Here is a 22,660-nt window from a genome sequence, read left to right as displayed (position 1 = left end):
TCATCCCCTTGCCCTTTGTGAACAAAAGCAAGTCATATTTTAAGAACCAATCAAAAAACACCCCATCACCCAGTCAGACTTGCACCCTGTTAGTTTCCAACATTGATTCAATCACCTAACTCAGGAGCTATAAAGCTCTTAAGGAAAAAATGTAAAACACGTTACCCGATGTCGAAGCCAAAGGTACTGTGCACATACAAGGTTTCCTTCTTTTAGCTGTAAAAAAATATCTTTGAGATCATCTTCATTATTTAGAAATTCAATCCAAGAACTGCCACTGAATAGACAAAGAAGGAGAAAAGGTCAGTTTTAAAGAAAATTAAGGTTATACCTTTTAAGTGGATATCTTTAAATGTATTTTAATTAGTTTTATTCTTCATAAACAAAAAACTAAAAAAAAAAACCCAGTTCCAAAGATCACACGGTGCAAAGCACATTTCCTTCCTATCTCGGACCCTAGAACTCCCGCCACCTTCCTCAGCACATTTCCTTCCTATCTCAGACCCTAGAACTCCCGCCACCTTCCTCAGAGACATGTAGCTTCCTGTAGGGCCCTCCTCAGATAATCACTGCACATAGAAATAATTATTTTTCACTCTTATTTGTTTTGTTTTTGTTTTTTTGAGATGGGATCTCACTATGTTGCTCAGGCTGGACTTGAATTTCTGGGCTCAAGCAATCCTGCCACCTCAACATCCTGAATAGATGGGATTATAGGCATTTTTGTTTTATTTTACTTTATTTTATCTTTTTGAGCTGGAGTCTCACTCTGTCACCCAGGCTGCAGTGAAGTGGCATAATCTCGGCTCACTGCAACCTTTGTCTCCTGGGTTCAAGAGATTCTCATGCCTCAGCCTCCCAAGCAGCTGGGATTACAGGCGTGCGCCGCCATGCCTGGCTAATTTTTGTATTTTTAGTACAGATGGGGTTTCACCATGTTGGCTAGACTGGTCTTGAACTCCTGACCTTAAGTGATCCACCCATCTCAGCCTCCCAAAGTGTTGGGATTACAGGCATGAGCCACCATGCCCGGTCTATTTTTTAAATAAATAAGTGTTCTATAATGAATTTGACAAGGAAAAAAGATAATCAGAACTGATAAGATAAAATTTCATTATTTGAATATAAAATTATATACCTGGAAAAAACAAGATCAAATGAAATATTACTATTCATAATAAAGAAATTCAGTAAGGTAGCTGGTTAAAAATTTTTAAAAATCAACCGGTCGTGATAGCTCATGCCTGTAATCCCAGCACTTTGGGAGGCCAAGGCGGGTGGACCACTTGAGGTCAGAAGTTCAAGACCAACCTGGTCAACATGGTAAAACCCTGTCTCTACTAAAAATACAAAAAATAGCCGGGCATGGTGGCGGTCACCTGTAATTCCAGCTACTTAGGAGGCTGAGGCAGAAGAATTGATTGAACCCGGGAGGCAGAGGTTGCAGTGAGTCAAGACTGCACCACTGCACTCCACACTCCAGCCTGAGTAACAGAGCTAGACTCTGTCTCAAAAAAAAAAAAAAAAAAAGATTTAAATGTAAAAAGAAACTCTAAAAATGAAAAATTACAAGAGATTTTGTTTATTTATTTATTGAGGCAGGTTTCACTGTCACCCAGGCTGGAGTGCAGTGGCACAATCACAGCTTACCGCAGCCTCAACCTCCCAGGCTCAGGTGATCCTCCCACCTCAGCCTCCTTAGTAGCCAGGACTACAAGCACCTGGACACGTTGCCTGGCAAATTTTAGTATTTTATGTAGAGACAGGGTTTCACTATGTTGCCCAAGCTGGTCTTGAACTCCTGGGAAGCAATCCGCCTACCTCAGCCTCCCAAAGTGCTAGGACTACAGGTTTAAGCCACTGTACCTGGCCAAGAATTTATTTTGAATCTTGGGGTGGGTAAAATCTTTCCCAACAGACACAAAAATACAAACTTCTGAATTTTTTGTAAAAAAATATCAATAACAAATTCAAGAAAAAATGCCAAATTAGAGGACAATTTGAAATACCCACAAAGAACTTTAAAATCAATTTTGAGCCGGGCGCGGTGGCTCAAGCCTGTAATCCCAGCACTTTGGGAGGCTGAGACGGGTGGATCACGAGGTCAGGAGATCGAGACCATCCTGGCGAACACGGTGAAACCCCGTCTCTACTAAAAAATACAAAAAAAACTAGCCGGGCGAGGTGGCAACGCCTGTAGTCCCAGCTACTCGGGAGGCTGAGGCAGGAGAATGGCGGGAACCCGGGAGGCGGAGCTTGCAGTGAGCTGAGATCCGGGCACTGCACTCCAGCCTGGGTGACAGAGCGAGACTCCATCTCAAAATAAAATAAAATAAAATAAAATAAAATAAAATAACATCAATTTTGAAAAGAACAACTCGGTCCAGGCGTGGTGGCTCATGGCAGTAATGCCAGCGCTTTGGGAGGCTGAGGCAGGAGGATCACTTGAGCCCAGGAATTTGAGACTAGGCTGGGCAACATGGGAGACTCTGTCTCTAAAAAAATAATAAAACCATAGAAATAGGTCTCAGTTAAAAAAAAAAACACACACACACAACTCAAGAGAAAGAGGGACCAAGGATGTAAGGAGAAAAAAAAAAGGCTTTTCACCTTGAGAAAGTAAGTATTTCAACCAAAATTAAGAATGGAAATCAAAGCAATGTGGTAATATTTTTTAAATTTTTGTGCATATATCAGATTGGCAAAAAAAAAAGTTCTATAACATACTGTTGGTGAATGAGTGAGAAAATGGGCCCTCCCCTTCTCATTCTATTGGAATAGGTGCTTTGGAAGCCAAGTTTGGATGAATAACCTTTTGCCTTAGCAACTGCACCTCCAGAAATTGAATCCATAGATGTACTTCCGTGTGCACCAAAATATCACTACTTAAAATTAGAGATATACTTACTTTAAATCTATTTATCAGAATAAATTAACAATGAAGGGAAATGAGCAATTAGAAGATATGGTAAGAATCTATGATCAAAGGTTAAAATATTTGTGTTAAAGAAATGACCACTAGGCGTGGTACCTCACACCTGTAATCCCAGCACTTTGGCAGGCTGAGGCAGGCAGATCGTTTGAGCCTAGGAGTTCAAGACCAGAGTGGACAACACAGAGAGACTGCATTTCTAAAAAAATAATTTAAAATATTAGCCAGATGTGGTGGTGCACATCTGTAGTCCCAAGCTACTTGGGAGGCTGAGGTAGGAGGATCATCAGAGAGGATCCCAGCCAGGTATCCTTGGCATCCCAAAGTGTTGGGATTACAGGCCACTGCACCTGGGGCAGACTCCGTTTTATACCTTCTAGGACCCTTTAATTCTAGAATGGGGTGTGGGTTCTCTTTTATTGTGTTTTTAAATGTCATTATTTTTATACGATTCTATAATCATAGCAACAACTGAGAATTAAACAAATCTTCATTACTTATATTTTAAATTTATTTTATTGTTTGCTATCATCAGAAATGGATTTTCAGATTATTAAAACATTGAACCATAAGGCCAGGTGCAGTGGTTCACACCTGTAATCCCAGTACTTCGGGAGGCTGAGGTGGATAGATCACCTGAGGTCAGAGTTTGAGGCCAGCCTGGCCAACACGGTGAAACACCGTCTCTACTAAAAACAGAAAAATTAGCCGGGCATGGTGGCAGGCGCCTATAATCCCAGTTACTTGGGAGGCTGAGGACAAGAAATGCTTGAAATCGAGAGGCGAAGGTTGCAGTGACCCAAGATAGCATTGCTGAACTCCAGCCTTGGCGATAGAGCGAGACTGTATTTCAAAAAAAATACAAAGGCCGGGCGCAGTGGCTTATGCCTGTAATCCCAGCACTTTGGGAGGCCGAGACGGGCAGATCATGAGGTCAGGAGATCGAGACCATCCTGGCTAACATGGTGAAACCCTGTCTCTACTAAAAATACAAAAAATTAGCCGAGCATGGTGGCAGACGCCTGTAGTCCCAGTTACTCAGGAGGCTGAGGCAGGAGAATGACATGAACCCGGGAGGCGGAGCTTGCAGTGAGCCGAGATCACACCACTGCACTTCAGCCTGGGCGACAGAGCGAGACTCCGTCTCAAAAAAAAAAAAAAAAATACAAAAAACATTGAACCATAATGTTTTTCCAAATGATGTATTTTTGCCTTTAAATAGAAAAGAAAGAGGTAAGGCCACACTGTCCTTTGCAAATACCAGCTGTTTTTTCTTCCTTTCAAACCCTGTTTATAGGGTGAAGCCTATCTCCTGTTGAAGTCTTTACCTCCTGCTGAAGCTGAGAAAACTGCGGAAAGAGTCATTATATGGGCAGGACTGGCCTCACAAGAAGAGACAGATCATTCTAAAGAGGTGACATTTTCAGCAAGTAAAACACAAGTAAATCCAATTTTTATGGCTATTAATCAATAGGATAGAAAAGATGGACTTACATATATGAAGATCTGCCATTCTCACTGCTAGGGTGGCCTAATGAACACAATTCATGGGTGAATTTACTATTAGGAAAAAAAAAATTGTGGCTGCCTTGGAGTGGCTGCTTGAGCCCACAGAGAATGACCTGGGAGCTGCGGGTTAGTGGGTATCTTGGAGTACCTGTTGTACATGAAAGGTTTCCAATGCCTTGCAATATAAACAATGTTTTGTGTCATACAGGACATAATTATTACTGCTAAATAGTAATGTCAGCTACAGAACCAATATAAATCTATATAACCTTAGAACATTGAAACTTAGAAATGGTTTTAAGAGAGTTTACTTCTTTGCAGACAAGGAACCAAATTTATCCAGGATAGTTAGATTTTTACTGAGCCTAAGAAGTTGAGGCTGCAGTGAGCTATGATTGCACCACCACACTTGAACCTGGGTGACAGAGTGAGACCCTGTCTCAAAAAAGAAGAAATGACAACAAGGATATTCAGCCAGTTTTTGTTGCTAAAAAGATAACATTTTCTATCACTCAACAGCCCCCATAGAAACACAAATTCAGCAAGAGGAATGCTATACCTGTTATGACATTCCAAATTTCTATGTAACTTATAATCTTTAAAAAAAAAAAAAAAAAAAGTTTTTTTTTTTGAGACCGAGTCTTGCTCTGTCCCCCAGGCTGGAGTGCAGTGGCATGATCTTGGCTCACTGCAACCTCCACCTTCTGGGTTCAAGCGACTCTCCTGTCTCAGCCTCTCTAGTAGCTGAGATTACAGATGAACGCCACCATGCCCGGCTAACTTTTGTATTTTTAGTAGAGATGAGGTTTTGCCGTGTTGGCCAGGCTGGTCTCGAACTCCTGACCTTGGGTGATCCGCCTGCCTCGGCCTCCCAAAGTGCTGGGATTACAGGCATGAGACACCATGCCTGGCCAAAAAAATTTTAACAGAAAATGTACACACCTGAATTTTTCTGGTCCAAATGCTCCATAAAAAGTAGTCAATTTTGCATGAGCTCTTAGAACCTGAAGAAGAAATAATTTAATAATCTGAATTTATATGCAACAATATTGAAATTAAAAAACATTAACAATTAATCATTACATTTCACATGTCTATACACATTCACATTTATCTCGTATCACAAGTCAATTCCCATAGGACTGCCTTTATTTCACACACACACACACAAAACATGGGATAAGAAAAACATTTCCAATTACATCCAATTATAAAGGCACATATACAATAATTGTAGGAACACTTTAAAATCCATTTTCTCACTGATTTCTAAGTTCTTATGGTAAAATCCAGCTAGATTACAATACTCACTTTGAACTAAGAATTTAAATATTTATATGTTCACATGCACACACACATGTATTTTGGCACCATCATAATCATCATCACAGCTTATCTTCATTTGAATATTTAGCAGGTACCAGGTACTATGCACAACAGGTTACAGGAATTTTGATCTCAAAATGACTTTATAAAGTAAGTACCTATTAATATTACCATTTTGCAGTTAAGAAAACTAAGGTATTGAAATAACTTGCTCTTGATAAAATATGGGTTTATTTTGAATGGAAAACATAAAGGTATATTCACCCACATATTAACCTAGAAATCTAATGTAATTACCTCTTGCAAGCCACAGGAATAAATGAGAGCAGTTTTATCCTCTTTCTTCAAAAGCTAAGTAAGAATAATAAGAAATACCGTTAGAAGAATATCTACTATTTGGCTAGTTCCTAAATGATGGATTTTCTGTGAAATAACAAAATATTTAAAAAAATAAATTGCATTTAAGTGTGAAATGAATAGTAAACTATAAAGAACTGACATGTTTTAAAAAATAATGCATTTGGCCGGAGGCAGTGGCTCACACCTGTAATCCCAGCACTTTGGAACGCTGAGGTGGGCAGACTGCTTGAGCTCAGGAGTTTGGGACGACCCTCGGCAACATGGTGAAACCCCGTTTCTACTAAAATACAAAAAATTAGCGAGGCATCGTTGAGCACACCTGTAGTCCCAGCTACTAAGGAGGCTGAGGCACAAGAATCCCTTGAGCCCAGGAGGCTGAGGTTGCTGTGAGTCGAGATCGTACCACTGCACTCCAGTTTGGGGTACAGAATGAGACTCTGTTTCAAAAAAATAATAATACAAATAAATAAATAAATAGCAACAATACTCGTAGGTCATTGCAAAAATGGCATTATTTGCAACTGCAAAAATTGCATGTTTAAAAAGGTCTATAACACAAAAAGAATCCCTTTTTATTATTATTATTTTTTTTTTGAGACAGGGTCTTGCTCTGTCACCCAGGTTGGAGTGCAATGGCACAATCTCTGCTCACTGCAACCTCCACCTCCTGGGTTCAAGCAATTCTCCTGCCTTAGCCTTCCAAGTAGCTGGGATTACAACCATGCACTACCAGGTCCGGCTAATTTTTCTTTTGTATTTTTAGTAGAGATGGGGTTTCATCATACTGGCCAGGCTGCTCTTGAACTCCTGACCTCAAGTGATCCGCTCGCGTGGGCCTCCCAAAGTGCTGGGATTATAGGCATGAGCCACTGCACCCAGCCAAGAATCCATTTTTTAAAAAATTATTTCTTTGGCACAGACTAATATATACAAACAGTATCAAAGCATACCCTCCCACCTTACATACATTAGTACAGGGATTACAGCCACTGCGCTGGCCCCAATCCCAACACTTTGAGAGTCTGAGGCAGGAGGATTGCTTGAACCAAGGAGTTTGAGTCTGCAATGCATTACAATTGCACTCCAGCCTGGGTGAAAGCAAGACCTTGTCTCAAAAACAAAGTGTTAGCAAAGATGTGGAGAAATTGGAACACTTATGCACTGTTGCTGGAAATGTGAAACGGCACAGTCACCATGGAAAATACAGTAGTTCCTTAAAAAATTAAAGAGAATTAGGGCCCAGTGTGGTGGCTCACGCCTCTAATCCCAGCATTTTGGGAGGCTGAGGCAGGTGGATCACTTGAGGTCAGGAGTTCAAGACTAGCCTGGCCAACATGGTAAAACCCCATCTCTACTAAAAATACAAAAATTAGCTGGGTGTGGAGGCACATGTCTGTAATCTCAGCTACCTGGGAGGCTGAAGTGAGATAATCACTTGAGCTCGGGAGGCAGGCAGAGGTTGCACTGAGCCAAGATCACGCCATTGCACTCTAGCCTGGGAGACAGAGTGAGACTCTGTCTCAAAAAAAGAGAATTAGCATATGACCCAACATTTACACTTCTGGGTATATGCTCAAAAGAACTGAAAGAGGGACTCAAATAGACATCTGTACAGCCATATTCATAGCAGCATTATTCACAGCAGCAAAAATGTGGAAATAACTAAAGAAGTCAGGGTTAGGGTCAGAGTCAGGGACCATGGATAAACAAACAAGAAAGAAAGTCTGTCATTTGCAACAACATGAATGAACCTGGAAGAGATTACGCTAAGTGAAATAAGCCAGTCACAAAAGACAAGTACTGTATGATTCCATTTAATATAAGGTACTTAGCAGTCAAAATTATATACATAGACAGCAGATGGTTTGCCAGGGGCTGGGGAGACAGAGAAATGGGAAGTCAGTGCTTAATGGGCAGAGTTTCAGTTTCATAACGTTGAAATGAGTTGGGGAGATGGATGATGGCTGCATGTGATTATGAATGTATTTAATACCACTAAATTTAAAAATGCTCAAATAGGCCAGGTGCAGTGGCTCATGCCTATAATTGCGGCACTTTGGGAGGCCAAAACAGGCAGATCATTTGAGGTCAGGAGCTCAAGACCAGACTGACCAACATGGTGAAACTCCGTCTCTACTAAAATACAAAAATTAGCCAGGTGTGGTGGCGGACACCTGTAATCTCAGCTACTTGGAAGGTTGAGGCAGCAGAATCACTTGAACCCAGGAGGTGGAGGTCGCAGTGAGCCGAGATCGTACCACTGCACTCCAGCCTGGGCGACAGTGCTAGACTCCCTCTCAAAAATAAAACAAAATACATTTTTTTAAAAAAAGGTTAAGATGGTAAATTTCATGTTATGTATTTTTTTAACAAAATAAAAACAAAATTGGGGGAAAAAAGTATAAACAACCCAAATGTCCATCAACTGGTAAACAGAGAAACAAAATGTGGTATATCCATAAAATAGAATATTATTTGGCAATAAAAAGAAATATAGCACTGACGTGGTACAGCATGGATGAACCCTGAAAATATTTATTTTTATTTTTATTTTTTGGGAGGACAGAGCCTTGCTCTGTCACCAGGCTAGAAGCACGATCTCAGCTCAAAGCAACCTCTACCTCCTGGGTTGAAGCGATTCCCTTCCCTCAGTCTCCTGGGACTACAGGCATGCGCCACCACGCCCAGATAATTTTTTGTATTTTTTGTATTTTAGCAGAGACTGGGTTTCACCATGTTGGTCACGATGGTCTCGATCTCCTGACCTCGTGATCTGTCCACCTCGGCCTCCCAAAGTGCTGGAATTATAGGCATGAAACAACGCGTCCAGCCCAAACCCTGAAAATATTATGCTAAGTGAAAGAAGCCAGACATGAAGGAGACATATATGACTCCATTTATTTGAACCGTTCGGAATAGGCAAATCTAGAGAGACAGGAGGTAAATTAGTGGTTTCCTGAAGCTGGGGGACTGGGGGAAATGGGGAATGACTATTAATGGCATAGAGGTTTGATTTTGTTTTGTTTTTTGATAGAGTCTCACTCTGTCGCCCAGGCTGCAGTGGCACAGTTTTGGCTCACCGCAACCTCTGCCTCCCAGGTTCAAGCAATTCTCCTGCCTCAGCCTGCCAAGCAGCTGGAACTACAGGACTGTACCACCAGACCCAACTCATTTTTATATTTTTAGTAGAGATGGGGTTTCCCCATGTTGGCCAGGCTGGTCTTGAACTCCTGACCTCAAGTGACCCACTCACCTCTGCCTCCCTAAGTACTGGGATTACAGGCATAAGCCACCTCACCCAGACATTTACAAATTTTATCTTTTAATTTTTTTTCTTTCTCTGTTGAGACGGAGTCTCTGTCGCCAGGCTGAAGTGCAGTGGCTGATCTCAGCTCACTGCAACCTCTGCCCCCCAGGTTCAAGCAATTCTCCTGCCTCAGCACCCCAAGCCCAAGCGGCTGGGACTACAGGCGTGCACCACCATACCCAGCTAATTTTTGTATTTTTAGTAGAGACAACATGAGGTCTCACCATGTTGGCCAGGCTGGTCTTGAACTCCTGACCTCAGGTGATCCACCCAACTTGGCCTCCCAAAGTGCTGGGATTACACGATTGAGCCACCGCGCACAGCCTTAATTTTATTTTTTGAGACAAAGTCTCGCTCTGTCACCCAGGCTGGAGAGCAGTGGCGCAAATTCAGCTCACCGCAGCCTCCACCTCCCGGATTCCAGCAATTCTTGTGCCTCAGCCTCCCTAGTAGCTGGAACTACAGGCATGTGCCACCACGCCCAACTAATTTTTATATTTTTAGTAGAGATGGAGTTTCACCATGTTGGCCAGGCTGGTTTTGAGCTCCTGACCTCAGGTGATCCACCCACCTCAGCCTCACAAATTGCTGGGATTAAGGTGTGAGCCACCACATCCGACCCTAAAGATTCTTTTAGGGGAGATTTTAAAGTTCTAAAATTGACATTAATGATGCTTGCACAACTCAAGGAATATATTAAAAACCACTGAACTGTATACTTTAAATGGGTGAATTGTATAGGACGTGAACTATCTCCATTAACTATCTCCAATAAAAAAACTTTTTTATTAATAATACACACAGAGGATAGGAGAAAAAAATATATTTGAGGCAGAATTATGAGAGAGTAAAACAAATTCTCCCCCACCCACAAAAACCAAAATACAAAAAAACGAACCTACCCTGGTTTTGGCATAATTCAGCATCTCTTGAGTCGTTTCATAGGTTATCCACTGAGCCTTCAGGCAGTAATTCACCACAAATTCATCATCCTGTTTCACAAATGCCAGACACAGTAAGGCAACCTAACGTTGATCAACACATCAGTCTAAATACTCTAGTATGTGACAAGAAAAACATACCTGGATTTTATGTAGATTTTCCTTAGCATCATCTACAAGTTGTTGCCATTCAGTCTGTTCACTGGCATCCACAGAACTCAATGCCAGTTTCTCCAATATATGATTTGACTTGACCTTGTAAACAAGCTGTAATATAAATATGCCACATCAAGCAATGTGAACTACAGTAATACCTGCGGATGGCTTATTCCCAGAGAAAGCGGAGTGAAATAAACTACTATGAAAAAGGGGAATCCTCATGCGCTCCAGGAATAAGATTTAACGAAAGTAACATTCAGATATCTGAGAGGTGAACCAGATTATTAGCAAGTATAGGAACCATTTCTGTTGAGTCCTTACAAAACGTGTCAAGCAGTACACTTACTAAGAGCTTTATATGAGCTAAGATATGGAATCTAAATATCCATCAACAGATAAGTGAATAAATAAAATGTGGTATATTTGCACAATAAAATATTGTTCAGTCTAGAAGCTGGGTGTAGTGCCAGCCTGCTCAGGAGGCCGAGGCAGGACAACCATTTGAGCCCAGGAGTTCGAGTCCAGCCTGGGCAACATGGTAAGACCTTATTTAAAAAAAAAAAAAAGAGGGAAAATCTGTCATTTGCAACAACAACATAGATAAACCTGAAGGACATTACGCTAAGTGAGATAAGTCAGACACAATAAAAAAAATACTATGTGATCTCACATGTGAAATCTTAAAATAGTAAAACTCATAAAAGTAGAGAGTATAGGCTGGGCATGGCGGCTCACGCCTGCAATCCCAGCACTTTGGGAGGTTGAGGCAAGAGGATTATTTGAGGTCAGGAGTTTGAGACCAGCCTGGCCAATATGGTGAAACCCCGTCTCTACTAAAAATACAAAACTTAGCCGGGCATGGTAGTGGGTGCCTGTAATCCCAGCTACTTGGGAGGCTGAGGTAGAATTACTTGAACCTGAAAGGCGGAGGTTGCAGTGAGCAGAGATCGTGCTACTGCACAACAGAGCAAGACTCCATCTCAAAAAAAAAAAAAAAAAAAAAGTAGAGAGTAGAATGTTGATAACTAGAGCCCAGGGGAAGGGGCTAGGGGATAGAGATGTTGTTCCAAGGCTGCAAAGCTTCAGTTAGAAGGAAGAATGAGTTTCAGAGGTCTGTGACGACTGTAGTTAGTAATAATGTATATTTAAAAATTGCTAAAAGAGCCAGGCGTGGTGGCTCACACCTGTAATGCTTGCATTTTGGGAGGCCAAGGCAGGTGGATTTCCTGAGCTCAGGAGTTCAAGACCAGCTTGAGCAACATGGCGAAACCCCGTCTCTACTAAAAATACAAAATATTAGCCAGGCATGGTGGTGCGCGTCTGTAATCCCAGCTACTCAGGAGGCCGAGGCACAAGAATCACACGAACCTGGGAGGTGGAGGTTGTAGTGAGCCAAAATCGCACCACTGCACTCCAGTTTGGAAGACAGAGCAAGACTCTGTCTCAAAAAAATAAAAAAATTGCTAAAAGAGTAGGTTTTAAATGTTCTCACCAGAAAAAAAGATAAGTGAGGTGATAGTTATGTTAATTAGCTTGATTTAGTCACTGCACAATGCAAATGTATAAAATCACCATATTGCACATTGAAAGTATATACAATTATTCTTGTTTTTCTTTTTCTTTTTATTTATTTATTTTTTTGAGATGGAGTCTCACTCCGTTGCCCAGGCTGGAGTGCAGTGGCAGGATCTTGGCTCACTGCAACCTCTGCCTCCCCGGTTCAGGCGATTCTCCTGCCTCAGCCTCCTGAGTAGCTGCGACTACAGGTGCCTGCCACCACGCCCAGCTAATTTTTTGTATTTTTAGTAGAGACGGAGTTTCATCGTTTTAGCCAGGATGGTCTCGATCTCCCGACCTCGTGATCTGCCTGCCTGGGCCTCCCAAAGTGCTGGGATTATAGGAGTGAGCCACCGCGCCCAGCCCTTATTTTTCTTTTTGAGACAGTCTTGCTGTGTCACCCAGGCTGGAGTGCACTAGTGCATTCTTGGCTCACTGCAACCTCCGCCTTCTGATTCAAGTGATTCACCTGCCTCAGCCTCCAGAGCCACTGGGACAACAGGCATCCACCACCATGCTCAGCTAATATTTGTATTTTTAGTAGAGACAGGGTTTTGCCATGTGGGCCAGGATGGTCTTAAACTCCTGGCCTCAAGTAATCCACCCACCTTGACCTCCCAAAGTGTGGGATTACAAAGGTGAGCCACTGTACCCGGCCAAGTATATACGATTATTTATCAACCGAAGAAAGAGATTTATATGAATTGTCTTTTTAAATTATCATAACCTAAGAAGTAAGCATTTACATGTCATCATGACACTATAGGGTAAGTACTAATATTCCCATTTTACAAACAAGAAAACTGAGACCCAAGAAAGGTTAAGTAATGTGTCTGAAATTATGCAGTCCAAAAATGACAGAGCCGATTTCATTTGTCTGTTTAGAGACAAGGTCTCGCTCTGTCACTCAGGCTAAAACGCAGTGGTGTAATCACAGCTCACTGCAGCCTGGAACTCCCGGGCTCAAGCAATTCTCTTGCCTCAGCATCTCAAGTAGCTGGGACTACAGGCGCACACCACCACACCCACCCAGCTCATGAAGCTGGTTTTTAAAGACAACCAATTTTCTAAGCCTACTAAAAGTTCTTTAAAGGTTAGAGTCAGAAATACTCAAATTTCAGGTTCTGTTTCCAATGGACACAATACGAATTTTGACAGGGACTCTCTGGTTCTGAAAACTATAAATGATAACAAAGAGTAGTTTCATTCATGAATATTCCCCTCATTTCTTTCATGGATTTTCTGTTTTGGTTTGGTTTTTTTGCTCCGTTCTCTCTTTTTAAACATTACTTCTAAAATCTTTCAGATGTTCAAAAAGGTAATAATGTAAATTATAAATATTATAATAATAATGTACTCATCACCTTTAGCTTAAAAATAAAGCAGATGTTACCAATAGTTTCAGATCCCACTGTCGTCTTTCCAAATACATCATCCTCCTTCCCCCAAGCAGAAGTATGTTATTCTTGTATTTAGTACTTATTCCATTAATTACTTTGTCTCTTAACTTGTATGCATTTCTGAACAACACACAGAATTATTCCTGCTAGATATAGTGTCTCGCGCCTGTAATCCCGGCACTTTGGGAGGCCGAGGAGGGAGGATCACTTGAGGTCAGGAGTTCAAGACCAGCCTGGGCAACATAGCAAGACTGTCTCTACAAAATATACATATAAATAAATATAAATTTTTTGGCCAGGCGCAGTGGCTCATGCCTATAATCCCAGCACCTTGGGAGGCTAAGGCAGGTAGATCACTTGCAGTCACGAATTCAAGACCAGCCTGGCCAACATGGTAAAACCCTGTCTCTACAAAAAACACAAATATATATATATAATATATATTTTTAAGGAAGTATTCTGTATGTTTTAAACCATTATATTTTTAAAACAAGCACATGAGTACCAAGCACCCACTTAGTAAATATTAATTCTTTAACCAACTACAATAAGGCTTTCTCTTTTATTACTTCCCCCAAAACTGACTTTTCAAGGATTATCAATGACCTAATTGCTGTGTTCTCCAGACATTTTTCAGCTTTTACACTTGATCTTCTCTGTAGTATTTGAAACTGCTGATCACTCCCCAGTACGTTTAAAACTTACTGCTTCCTTGGCTTCCATAATCATACATTCTTACAGTTTTCCTCCCTTATTTCTTCCCAAATATGTGTACAGCCCTTCCTCCTCTATCCCTCATATGCTATTGCCCCACATGACATCCTCAGATGTATTTTCACTCTCTGCATTTGCTGGAGTCATCTGAGCCATTACACTGGTGTCTCCTACCTTTAGAGGTAGCGTAGGTCACTCCTCAACTTCCCACCAGACATCCTTATTTCACCAGACCCTTCACATCCACTTTTTTTTTTTTTTTTTAATTTAGAGATAGGAGGCTCACTATGATGCCTAGGCTGGGGTGCAGTGGCTATTAACAGGCCAATCTTACTGCATTATAGCCTGAAACACCTGGGCTCAAGCAATCCTCCTGCCTCAGCCTCCTGAGTAGCTAGTACTACAAGCATGCACCACTGTGCTCAGCTCACACCCAATTTTCATAAAGCAGAACTTTTCATCTTTTATCCCTAACCTGCTCTTCCACACATACTCCTCATTTCAGGTCATGCCATCGTCACTCAATGTGTATGCTGAGCCAGAGTCCAACAAGTCAACCTCAAGTCCCCTGCCCTTCCTTCCATTTGATTACTAAGTCCTGCTGATTCTACCCACCATATTCCTCTCTCTCTCTTTTTTTTTTTTTTTCCTGAGACAGAGTCTTGCTGTGTTGCCCAGGATAAAGTGCAGTGGTGTGATCTTGGCTCACTGTAACCTCCACCTCCCCGTTTCAAGCGATTCTCCTGCCTCAGCCTCCCGAGTAGCTGGGACTACAGGCATGTGCCATTACACCTGGCTAATTTTTGTATTGCCAGTGCAGTATTTTTAGGTTTCGCCATATTGCCCAGGCTGGTCTTAAACGCCTGATCCCAGGTTATCTGCCCGCCTCAGCCTCCCAAAGTGCTGGAATTAAAGGAGTGAGCCGCCACACCTGGCCTATATTCTTCTCTTATCAGCCTTCTCTCTCACCTATATCTGTACTTCGTTGCCCTGGTTCAGGGCAATGAACCTTGTCTCGACAAAAAATTTAAAAATTAGTTGGTCATCGTGGTATGTACCTATAGTCCCAGCCGCTTGGGAGGCTGAGGCAGGAGAATCACTTGAGCCCGGAAGGTCAAGGCTGCGGTAAGCTATGATCGCCCCACTGTACTCCAGCCTGGGTAACAGAGGTCCCTACTTCTGCATCATCATTTTCTTTTTCTCTGCTGCCCATATAACCTACATTCTAGTCCCACCTAATCAGTAGGAGTTCCTGAAGCATCACAAGTCCCCCTCATTCTATCCACGCTGACCTTGTACCCAGAATCCCTTCCCCTCCCTGGTCTGTCTGGAACATCTTTAAGACCTGACCTGAGGCCAGGCCCAGGGGCTCACGCCTGTAATCCCAGCACTCTGGGAGACCAAGGCAGGCAGATCACGAGGTTAGGAGTTCAAGGCCAGCCTGGCCAACAGGGTGAAACCCCATCTTTACTAAAAATACAAAAATTAACCGGGCATGGTGGTGCATGCCTGTAATACCAGCTACTCGGGAGGCTGAGTCAGGAGAATCGCTTGAACCCAGGAGGCAGAGGTGCAGTGAGCTGAGACTGCACCACTGCACTCCAGTCTAGGCAGTAGAGCAAGACTCTGTCTCAAAAAAAAAAAAAAAAAAAAAAAAGACCTGGCCTGAAAACGATCTCCTCAGTAACATCTTTCTGCCCCACTATGGGTCACTCTTTCCTCTGAATTTCTAATCAACTTCAGTCATACCTTTATTATAGCCTTAATCATACTAAATTCCAATTATGTATTACATGTCTGTCCCCTCAGCCTCTAGCACATGACGAAATGCTTGTTTGGTGAACAAATGAATACAGGAATGATTACCTCAACATCCAGTCCAAACTGAATGGCAAAACTCTCAGCTTCAGCAAATCTGTGTTTGTGAAGTAACCGACTCAATCTGATAAGATGGAAAAGAAATTTTGTTAAATGCTTATTAGTCAGGTAATTTAAGTTATTCACTAAAGGGTAAAGCTTAAAAAAAATGAGAAGTTACCTGTTTTCTGGTAAAGCTTCTGTAAGACATCTGAGTACTAACACAGAGACTGAGTCTTCAGACAATCTGGAAAAAAATTTCACTATAAATGCGCTTGTCTTTTAACATTAATATATAAAATTTAATGTAACTATGACTTAACATGCTAAAACATGACCTACTTTGGATCATTTTTGCAAACTCCTTCTAAAAGGTATACGGTATCCTACAATAACAATAAAAACATGATTAAAATTCCAATATAAGAGCAATGCATTTTATAATTACTAGAGTAACTACTGATAATTCAGGCACGAATTATCCATCAAGGGATTTTAAAACAACTGGGTATCCCATAAATATATATACCTACTATGTAGCCACAAAAATTTAAGGAAAAAAAAAACAAACACTGGGAAAAAAATGGCTAGGAAAGATAAATCCCATAGACTCAAAATAATATCACACAGGTTACTTACTATTAAGGGAAAAACACTTTACAAATGGAGAAATCTGACAGAACTGCCTTAACCAAATGATCACATTTAAAATCACCCATAACAGGACAAATGGATACCCTGAGCCCCTTAATGTGATGTGGTTAGAAAATAGTGTTACCTGCGCAGTATTCGTGCCAACAAAGCTTAACATGAATCTAATCATGATGAAACAATCAAATCCAAATAGAGAAACATTCTGCAAAACCACAGGGTTGGGACTCTTCAAAAATGTCAATGTCTTAAAAGACAAAAAATGGACCGGATGCAATGGCTCACACGTGTAATCCCAGCACTTTGGGGAGCTGAGTCAAGAAGCTCACTTGAGCTCAGGAGCCTGAGTCTAACCCAGGAAACATAGTGAGACCCCCTCTCTACAAAAAATATACAAATTAGCCAGGTGGTGGTGCACACCTGTAGTCCCAGCTACTCAGGAGGCTGAGGCAGGAGGATCACTTGAGCGCAGGAGTTGGCAGCTGTAGTGAGCTATGATCGAGCAACTGTACTACAACTTGGGCAACAGAGCAAGACCCTGTCTCAACAACAACAAAAACACATAGAGAACTAAATTTGATGAGTGATCCTTGATTAGATCATGAATAAGGAAAAATAAAATAGCTTTAAAGTAATTGGCCCAACTGGTAAAATTTGAACCTAGAAGAGTTTATAATAAATAGTAATGTATTTATGTTACATTTTCTGAGTGTGATAATTGCATTGTAGAAGAAGTCCCTTATTTTTAGAAGATACCTGCTGAAGATTTAGGCATGACAGGTCATGATGTCTATAAGTAACTTCCAAAGTTTGGAAAACTATAGTGTGTATGTAAAAAGAAATTAAACAAACGTGGTAAAATATTTTTTAAAATATGTAAATTAGTTACATAAATATGAAAATTAGTTACATAAATATGTAACAGCAAGTCTCCATCTCCCGTTATCATCTATACCTCCTATAGCGACACAAGAAAGAAGAATAAGCAGATGACTGATTTTTTTTCTCTCTTTTTTAATATGATGACTAACCTTAGACTATCAAGTAAGTATATTCGAGGATCTCTATTAATAAATATAGTTATAAACTTGAAATTTATCCAGGTTTCCACTAGGTTCCACTAATGCTTAGCTTAATTATTAAGGCTTTTAATGATCCCTGATTAGATACTGGATAAAGAAAAAAGTAGTTAAAAGAATAGTTTAAAATGCAAATAAACTTACTGTGCTAATTCCTGTTTGGACCAGAGAAGAAACACTAGATACTTCCAAAGAATATAGTATTTCCATTGTAGGTAATGAATAAACCATGAGGTTTTTCATCTAAGAAAAACAGCAGAGCAATTAATTTAGCAGATCAATTTAAACCTGCAAGCACAAAACAGCACTTCACAACTAAGAGCAGATTAAAACACATGGGAGTGGCTGGGCGTGGTGGCTCATGCCTACAATCCCAGCACTTTGGGAGGCCAAGGCAGGCGGATTGCCGGAGCTCTGGAGTTTGAGACCAGCCTGGGCAACACGGTGAAACCCCATCTCTACTAAAATACAAAACATTAGCCGGGTGTGGCAGCGTGCCTCTGTAATCACAGCTACCGGGGAGGCTGAGGCAGGAGAATCTCTGGAACCCAGGAGGCGGAGGTTGTAATAAGCCAAGATTACACCACTGCACTCCAGCCTGGGCGACAGAGTGAGACTCCATCTCAAAAAAAAAAAAAAAACAAAAAAAACACATGGGAGCACTTTGGGAGGCTGAGGCAGGCAGATCACTTGAGGTCAGGAGTTGGAGACCAGCCTAGCCAACATGGTGAAATCCCATCTCTACCAAAAAATACCAAAAAATTTAGCTGGAACGTAGTGGTGCACATCTGTAATCCCAGCTACTTGGGAGGCTGAGGCAGGAGAATTGCTTGAACCCGGGAGGAAGACGTTGCGGTAAGCCGAGATTGCACCACTGCACTCCAGCCTGGGTGAAAGAGTGAGACTGTCTCTAAATAAATAAAAAAATAAATAAAACACACAGTACAAAGCTAAATGCAAAAAATAAGCATTTATAAGTAAGCCTGTTACTGTATGACTTATTTTATTTTACTTTTTTTTGAGATGGAGTTTTGCTCTTGTTGCCCAGGCTGGAGTACAATGGCTCGCTCTCGGCTTACTGCAACCTCTGCCTCCAGGGTTCCAGTGATTCTCCTGTCCCAGCCTCTTGACTAACTGGAATTATAGGTGCACGCCACCACACCCGGCTAATTTTTTATATTTTTAGTAGAGACTGGGTTTCACCATGTTGTCCAGGCTGGTCTCAAACTCCTGACCTCAAGTGATCCACCCACCTTGGCCTCCCAAAGTGCCGGGATTACAGGTATGAGCCACCGCACCCAGCTTGTTACTGTATGATTTAAATGTCACATATGAAATAATGTTCTACCCCATATTCCAAATATGTTGAATGAAAATCCATACATATACCTGAAGTCCATTCTACAGTTTGTATTTAAGGTGAATATAATTCCTCAGTGCCAGAACTACGTAAGAGTCACTCTAATAAACACTTTCTTGGGCCAGGCGCAGTGGCTCACACCTGTAATCCCAGCACTTTGGGAGGCTGAGGTGGGCAAATCACGAGGTCAGGAGACTGAGACAAGCCTGGTCAAAATGGCGAAACCCTGCCTCTACTAAAAATACAAAAATTAGCTGGGCGTGGTGGCAGGCGCCTGTAATCCCAGCTACTTGGGAGGCTGAAGCAGGAGAATTGTTTGAACCCAGGGGGCGAGGGGTTGCAGTGAGCCGAGATTGTGCCATAGCACTGCAGCAAGGGGGACAGTGCGAGACCCCATCTCAAAAAAATAATAATAATAAAATAAAATAAACACTTTGCTATGGGCATTTTTGGTTCCTGAAGTGCTCCATTTAAAATATGGAGACAAGATTTATAGCTTTTTACTTTAAATGGGGAAAAAAAAGAGTTCTGCAGGATTATTTCTGATTGTTAGGTTTCGTGTGAACTAAGAGCTAATATGCTGTATTATTTAACATCTACTTTTGTATTCGCTAATGCTTTTTCTGACACATAATATAGACAAGCACGAAATAAAATTTTCCAATACCTTCTTATTAGCTGTAGCTGTCAGAGCTATTAATTTGAGATTTGTAATTCCTTGCCTAAAAGAGAAAAGAAGCTTTAAATAATTCAAGTAAGCTTTTACACAATAAAAACATACATTATCTATCAATTTAAAAAAGTACGCTTTGCCAATTACAAGATATAAACTAAGTTAAAGTAACACTCTTCCGTAAAAAATAAAATGTAATAGACACTGTATTCCATTTCTGCACGTTTATGCCCAGACTGACACAGTTTCTAACACAATCACTTGAAGGTTCCTATTGCCTGTTCCCAGTGAATTTTGCAAACAACAAATTGGTCTTTACTCTGTCAGACTGTTTCACAATGTTGCTTAGAATGTAAAACATAATAAATGATCTGAACAAAACCAGACAAGAAACCTGGTGCTAATAGAAGGGAAATGACTACTAGCCATAGCCATAACATACCATGTAACTGACGAAGGAGAATCTGCTTCTGTAGTAAGAAGAAACTCTTCTACGTTAAGAGAGGGCCAGTTCCATACAGGAGTTAAAGTGTAAATATCCCATAAACTCAGCACGTTCTGCAATAGAGATATTTCATTTACATGTCTTTTGTTTTGAGACAGAGTTTCCCTCTTGTCGCCCAGGCTGGAGCAGAATGGTGTGATCTCAGCTCACTGCAACCTCCGCCTCCTGGGTTCAAGTGATTCTCCTGCCTCAGCCTTCCGAGTAGCTGGGATTACTGGCGCCCACCACCAAGCCCGGCTAATTTTTTGTGTTTTTAGTAGAGACGGGGTTTCACCATGCTGGCCAGGCTGGTCTCAAACTCCAGACCTCAGGTGATCTACCCACCTCGGCCTCCCAAAGTGCTGGGATTACAGGCGTGAGCCACCGTGCCTAACCTACGTCTTAATGATTACAAATTTACATCTCAGGCCAGGCGCAATGGCTCACGTCTGTAATCCCAGCACTTTGGGAGGCCGAGGTGGGTGCATCACCTGAGGTCAGGAATTCGAGACCAGCCTGGCCAGCATGGTGAAACCCCGTCTCTACTAAAAATACAAAAAATTAGCCGGGCGTGGTGGTGGGAGCCTGTAATCCCAGATACTCGGGAGGCTGAGGCAGGAGAATTGTTTGAACCCAGGAGGCAGAGGTGGCAGTGAGCCAAGATCGCACCATTGTGCTCCAGCCTGGGCGACGAGAGCGAAACTCTGTTTCAAAAAAAAAAAAATTTACATTTCAGGATCAACTTTTTTTGGTACATATACTGAAATAAACCACAGTACACAAGATAGTAATCCACCCTAGCTAAAACCCTTGTCTTTGTAAATCTGACAACATTTTTGTTGTAAAACATGATATCAAGTAAAAACATTGAAGGAGAAACAAGAAACATACATCAGTATCAAGAACAAAAAGTAGATTGTCTATTAGCTGGAACTTCTTTGCACCTACAAAAGAGAAAATAAGATGTCTAAGGATTTTATTTCAATATTTCATATATCTAAATAGTAAATTAACATATTCACAGAAAGGCAGAACTATATAACTACTAGGTCCTATTTTCTTTTATTTCTGCCTCTATTTCTGTTAGGTGATTACTAAAATGTAAAACCTCCCAAAATGAAGACTAACAGCTGTAACATGTCAAGAACTGTCCTGTATGTGAACAACCATCAAACTATTCTGGCTTGTTTCAAAGAGTGGTAGGGTAAAATGACCCATATGTCAGCCTAAGTACACTGACATAAAAATTAAAACTCACCAATAATTGTCTAAAATAGTGTCATTAACTTATTTTACCTTTAATAATCTCTGCATCAATAAGGTTCTTAACTGTCATTCCTTTCTTGGAAAAATCTGGTTCCCATTTTGAGAATGCACAATTGCCAGTTCCCTGGAAAAACGAACACAGCACATCAACTGCAAATTTCATTCTTAGACCTGAGCCTTCCTCAAAGTAGAAACATGTAAGTTTTATAGGTTATTAACTTTAAAATATATTTATATATTCTAATTAGGTTTCATCTTCCAGTTCCTCTCTTGATTTCAGAAGAGAATGAAAAAAACAGTGTACTATTGAAATTCATGGTTATTACAACTTTTTTTTTTTTTTTTTTACTAATTTGAGACAGGGTCTCACTCCATTGCCCAGGCTGGAGGGCAGTGATCACAGCTCACTGCAGCCTCAAACTCCTGGACTCAAGCGATCCTCCCACCTCAGCCTCCCCAGTAGCTGGGACTACAGGTGAGCATCACCACACCTGGCTAATTTACTATTTGTTGTAGAGACAGGGTCTCCCTATGTTGCTGAGACTGGTCTCAACCTCCTGGGCTCAAGCAATCCTCCCACCTCAGCCTCTCAAAGTGCTGGGATTATAGGCATGAGCCACTATGCCAGCCTTCACACAAATATTTAATGAGCATATTTAGGCAACTAGCACTAAAGACACGCAGTGAACTTTTAAGACCTCTTCCAGGATTATGATTAAAATATAGTCTTTGATAAGTATTTTCATTAAAATACCACAAATAATTGGAAAAAATTTTATAAATATTACTTTTAAATTATTTGAAACCCTGGTGAAATGTTAAATTAGATATGCACAATATGGAAATATGACTGCTTCTTTTCTCTCTTTTTTGTTTCTTCTTTTTTTAGAGACGGGATCTCACTGTGTTGCCAGGCTACAGTGAAGTGGCGTGATCATAGGTGCGATCAGAGCTACTGCAGCCTCATACTCCTGGGCTCAAGCAATTCTTCTGCCTCAGCTTCCCAAGTAGCTGGGACCATAGGTGCATGCCATGGCACGCAGCTGACTACTACTTAATATATAAATTTGGCAAGTAAAAATGTT

The 22,660-nt window shown here is 41.2% G+C and overlaps 1 protein-coding gene across 1 annotated transcript in view; it reads right to left on the bottom strand.

Moving 5' to 3' along the window:
- The window catches only part of KNTC1 (kinetochore associated 1), a 102,031-nt gene that overhangs the window by 61,073 nt on the left and 18,298 nt on the right, over positions 1-22,660 (bottom strand). The window contains exons 9-21 of the mRNA XM_025402053.1: positions 21,606-21,699; positions 21,201-21,253; positions 20,268-20,383; positions 19,820-19,874; positions 17,937-18,035; positions 16,405-16,448; positions 16,244-16,309; positions 16,072-16,147; positions 10,517-10,642; positions 10,337-10,426; positions 6,065-6,118; positions 5,384-5,445; positions 166-277 (exon numbers count right to left, since the gene is read on the bottom strand). Coding sequence (XP_025257838.1) covers positions 166-277; positions 5,384-5,445; positions 6,065-6,118; positions 10,337-10,426; positions 10,517-10,642; positions 16,072-16,147; positions 16,244-16,309; positions 16,405-16,448; positions 17,937-18,035; positions 19,820-19,874; positions 20,268-20,383; positions 21,201-21,253; positions 21,606-21,699 — 1,047 coding nt within the window. The remainder of the gene's footprint in view (positions 1-165; positions 278-5,383; positions 5,446-6,064; positions 6,119-10,336; positions 10,427-10,516; positions 10,643-16,071; positions 16,148-16,243; positions 16,310-16,404; positions 16,449-17,936; positions 18,036-19,819; positions 19,875-20,267; positions 20,384-21,200; positions 21,254-21,605; positions 21,700-22,660) is intronic.

This window comes from Theropithecus gelada, chromosome 11 (genome assembly GCF_003255815.1).
Source record: "Theropithecus gelada isolate Dixy chromosome 11, Tgel_1.0, whole genome shotgun sequence".
In the NCBI taxonomy this organism is placed as follows: Eukaryota; Metazoa; Chordata; class Mammalia; order Primates; family Cercopithecidae; genus Theropithecus; species Theropithecus gelada.
Note: the sequence above shows the minus strand (reverse complement) of the source record. Positions and strands in the feature narration are given on the sequence as shown.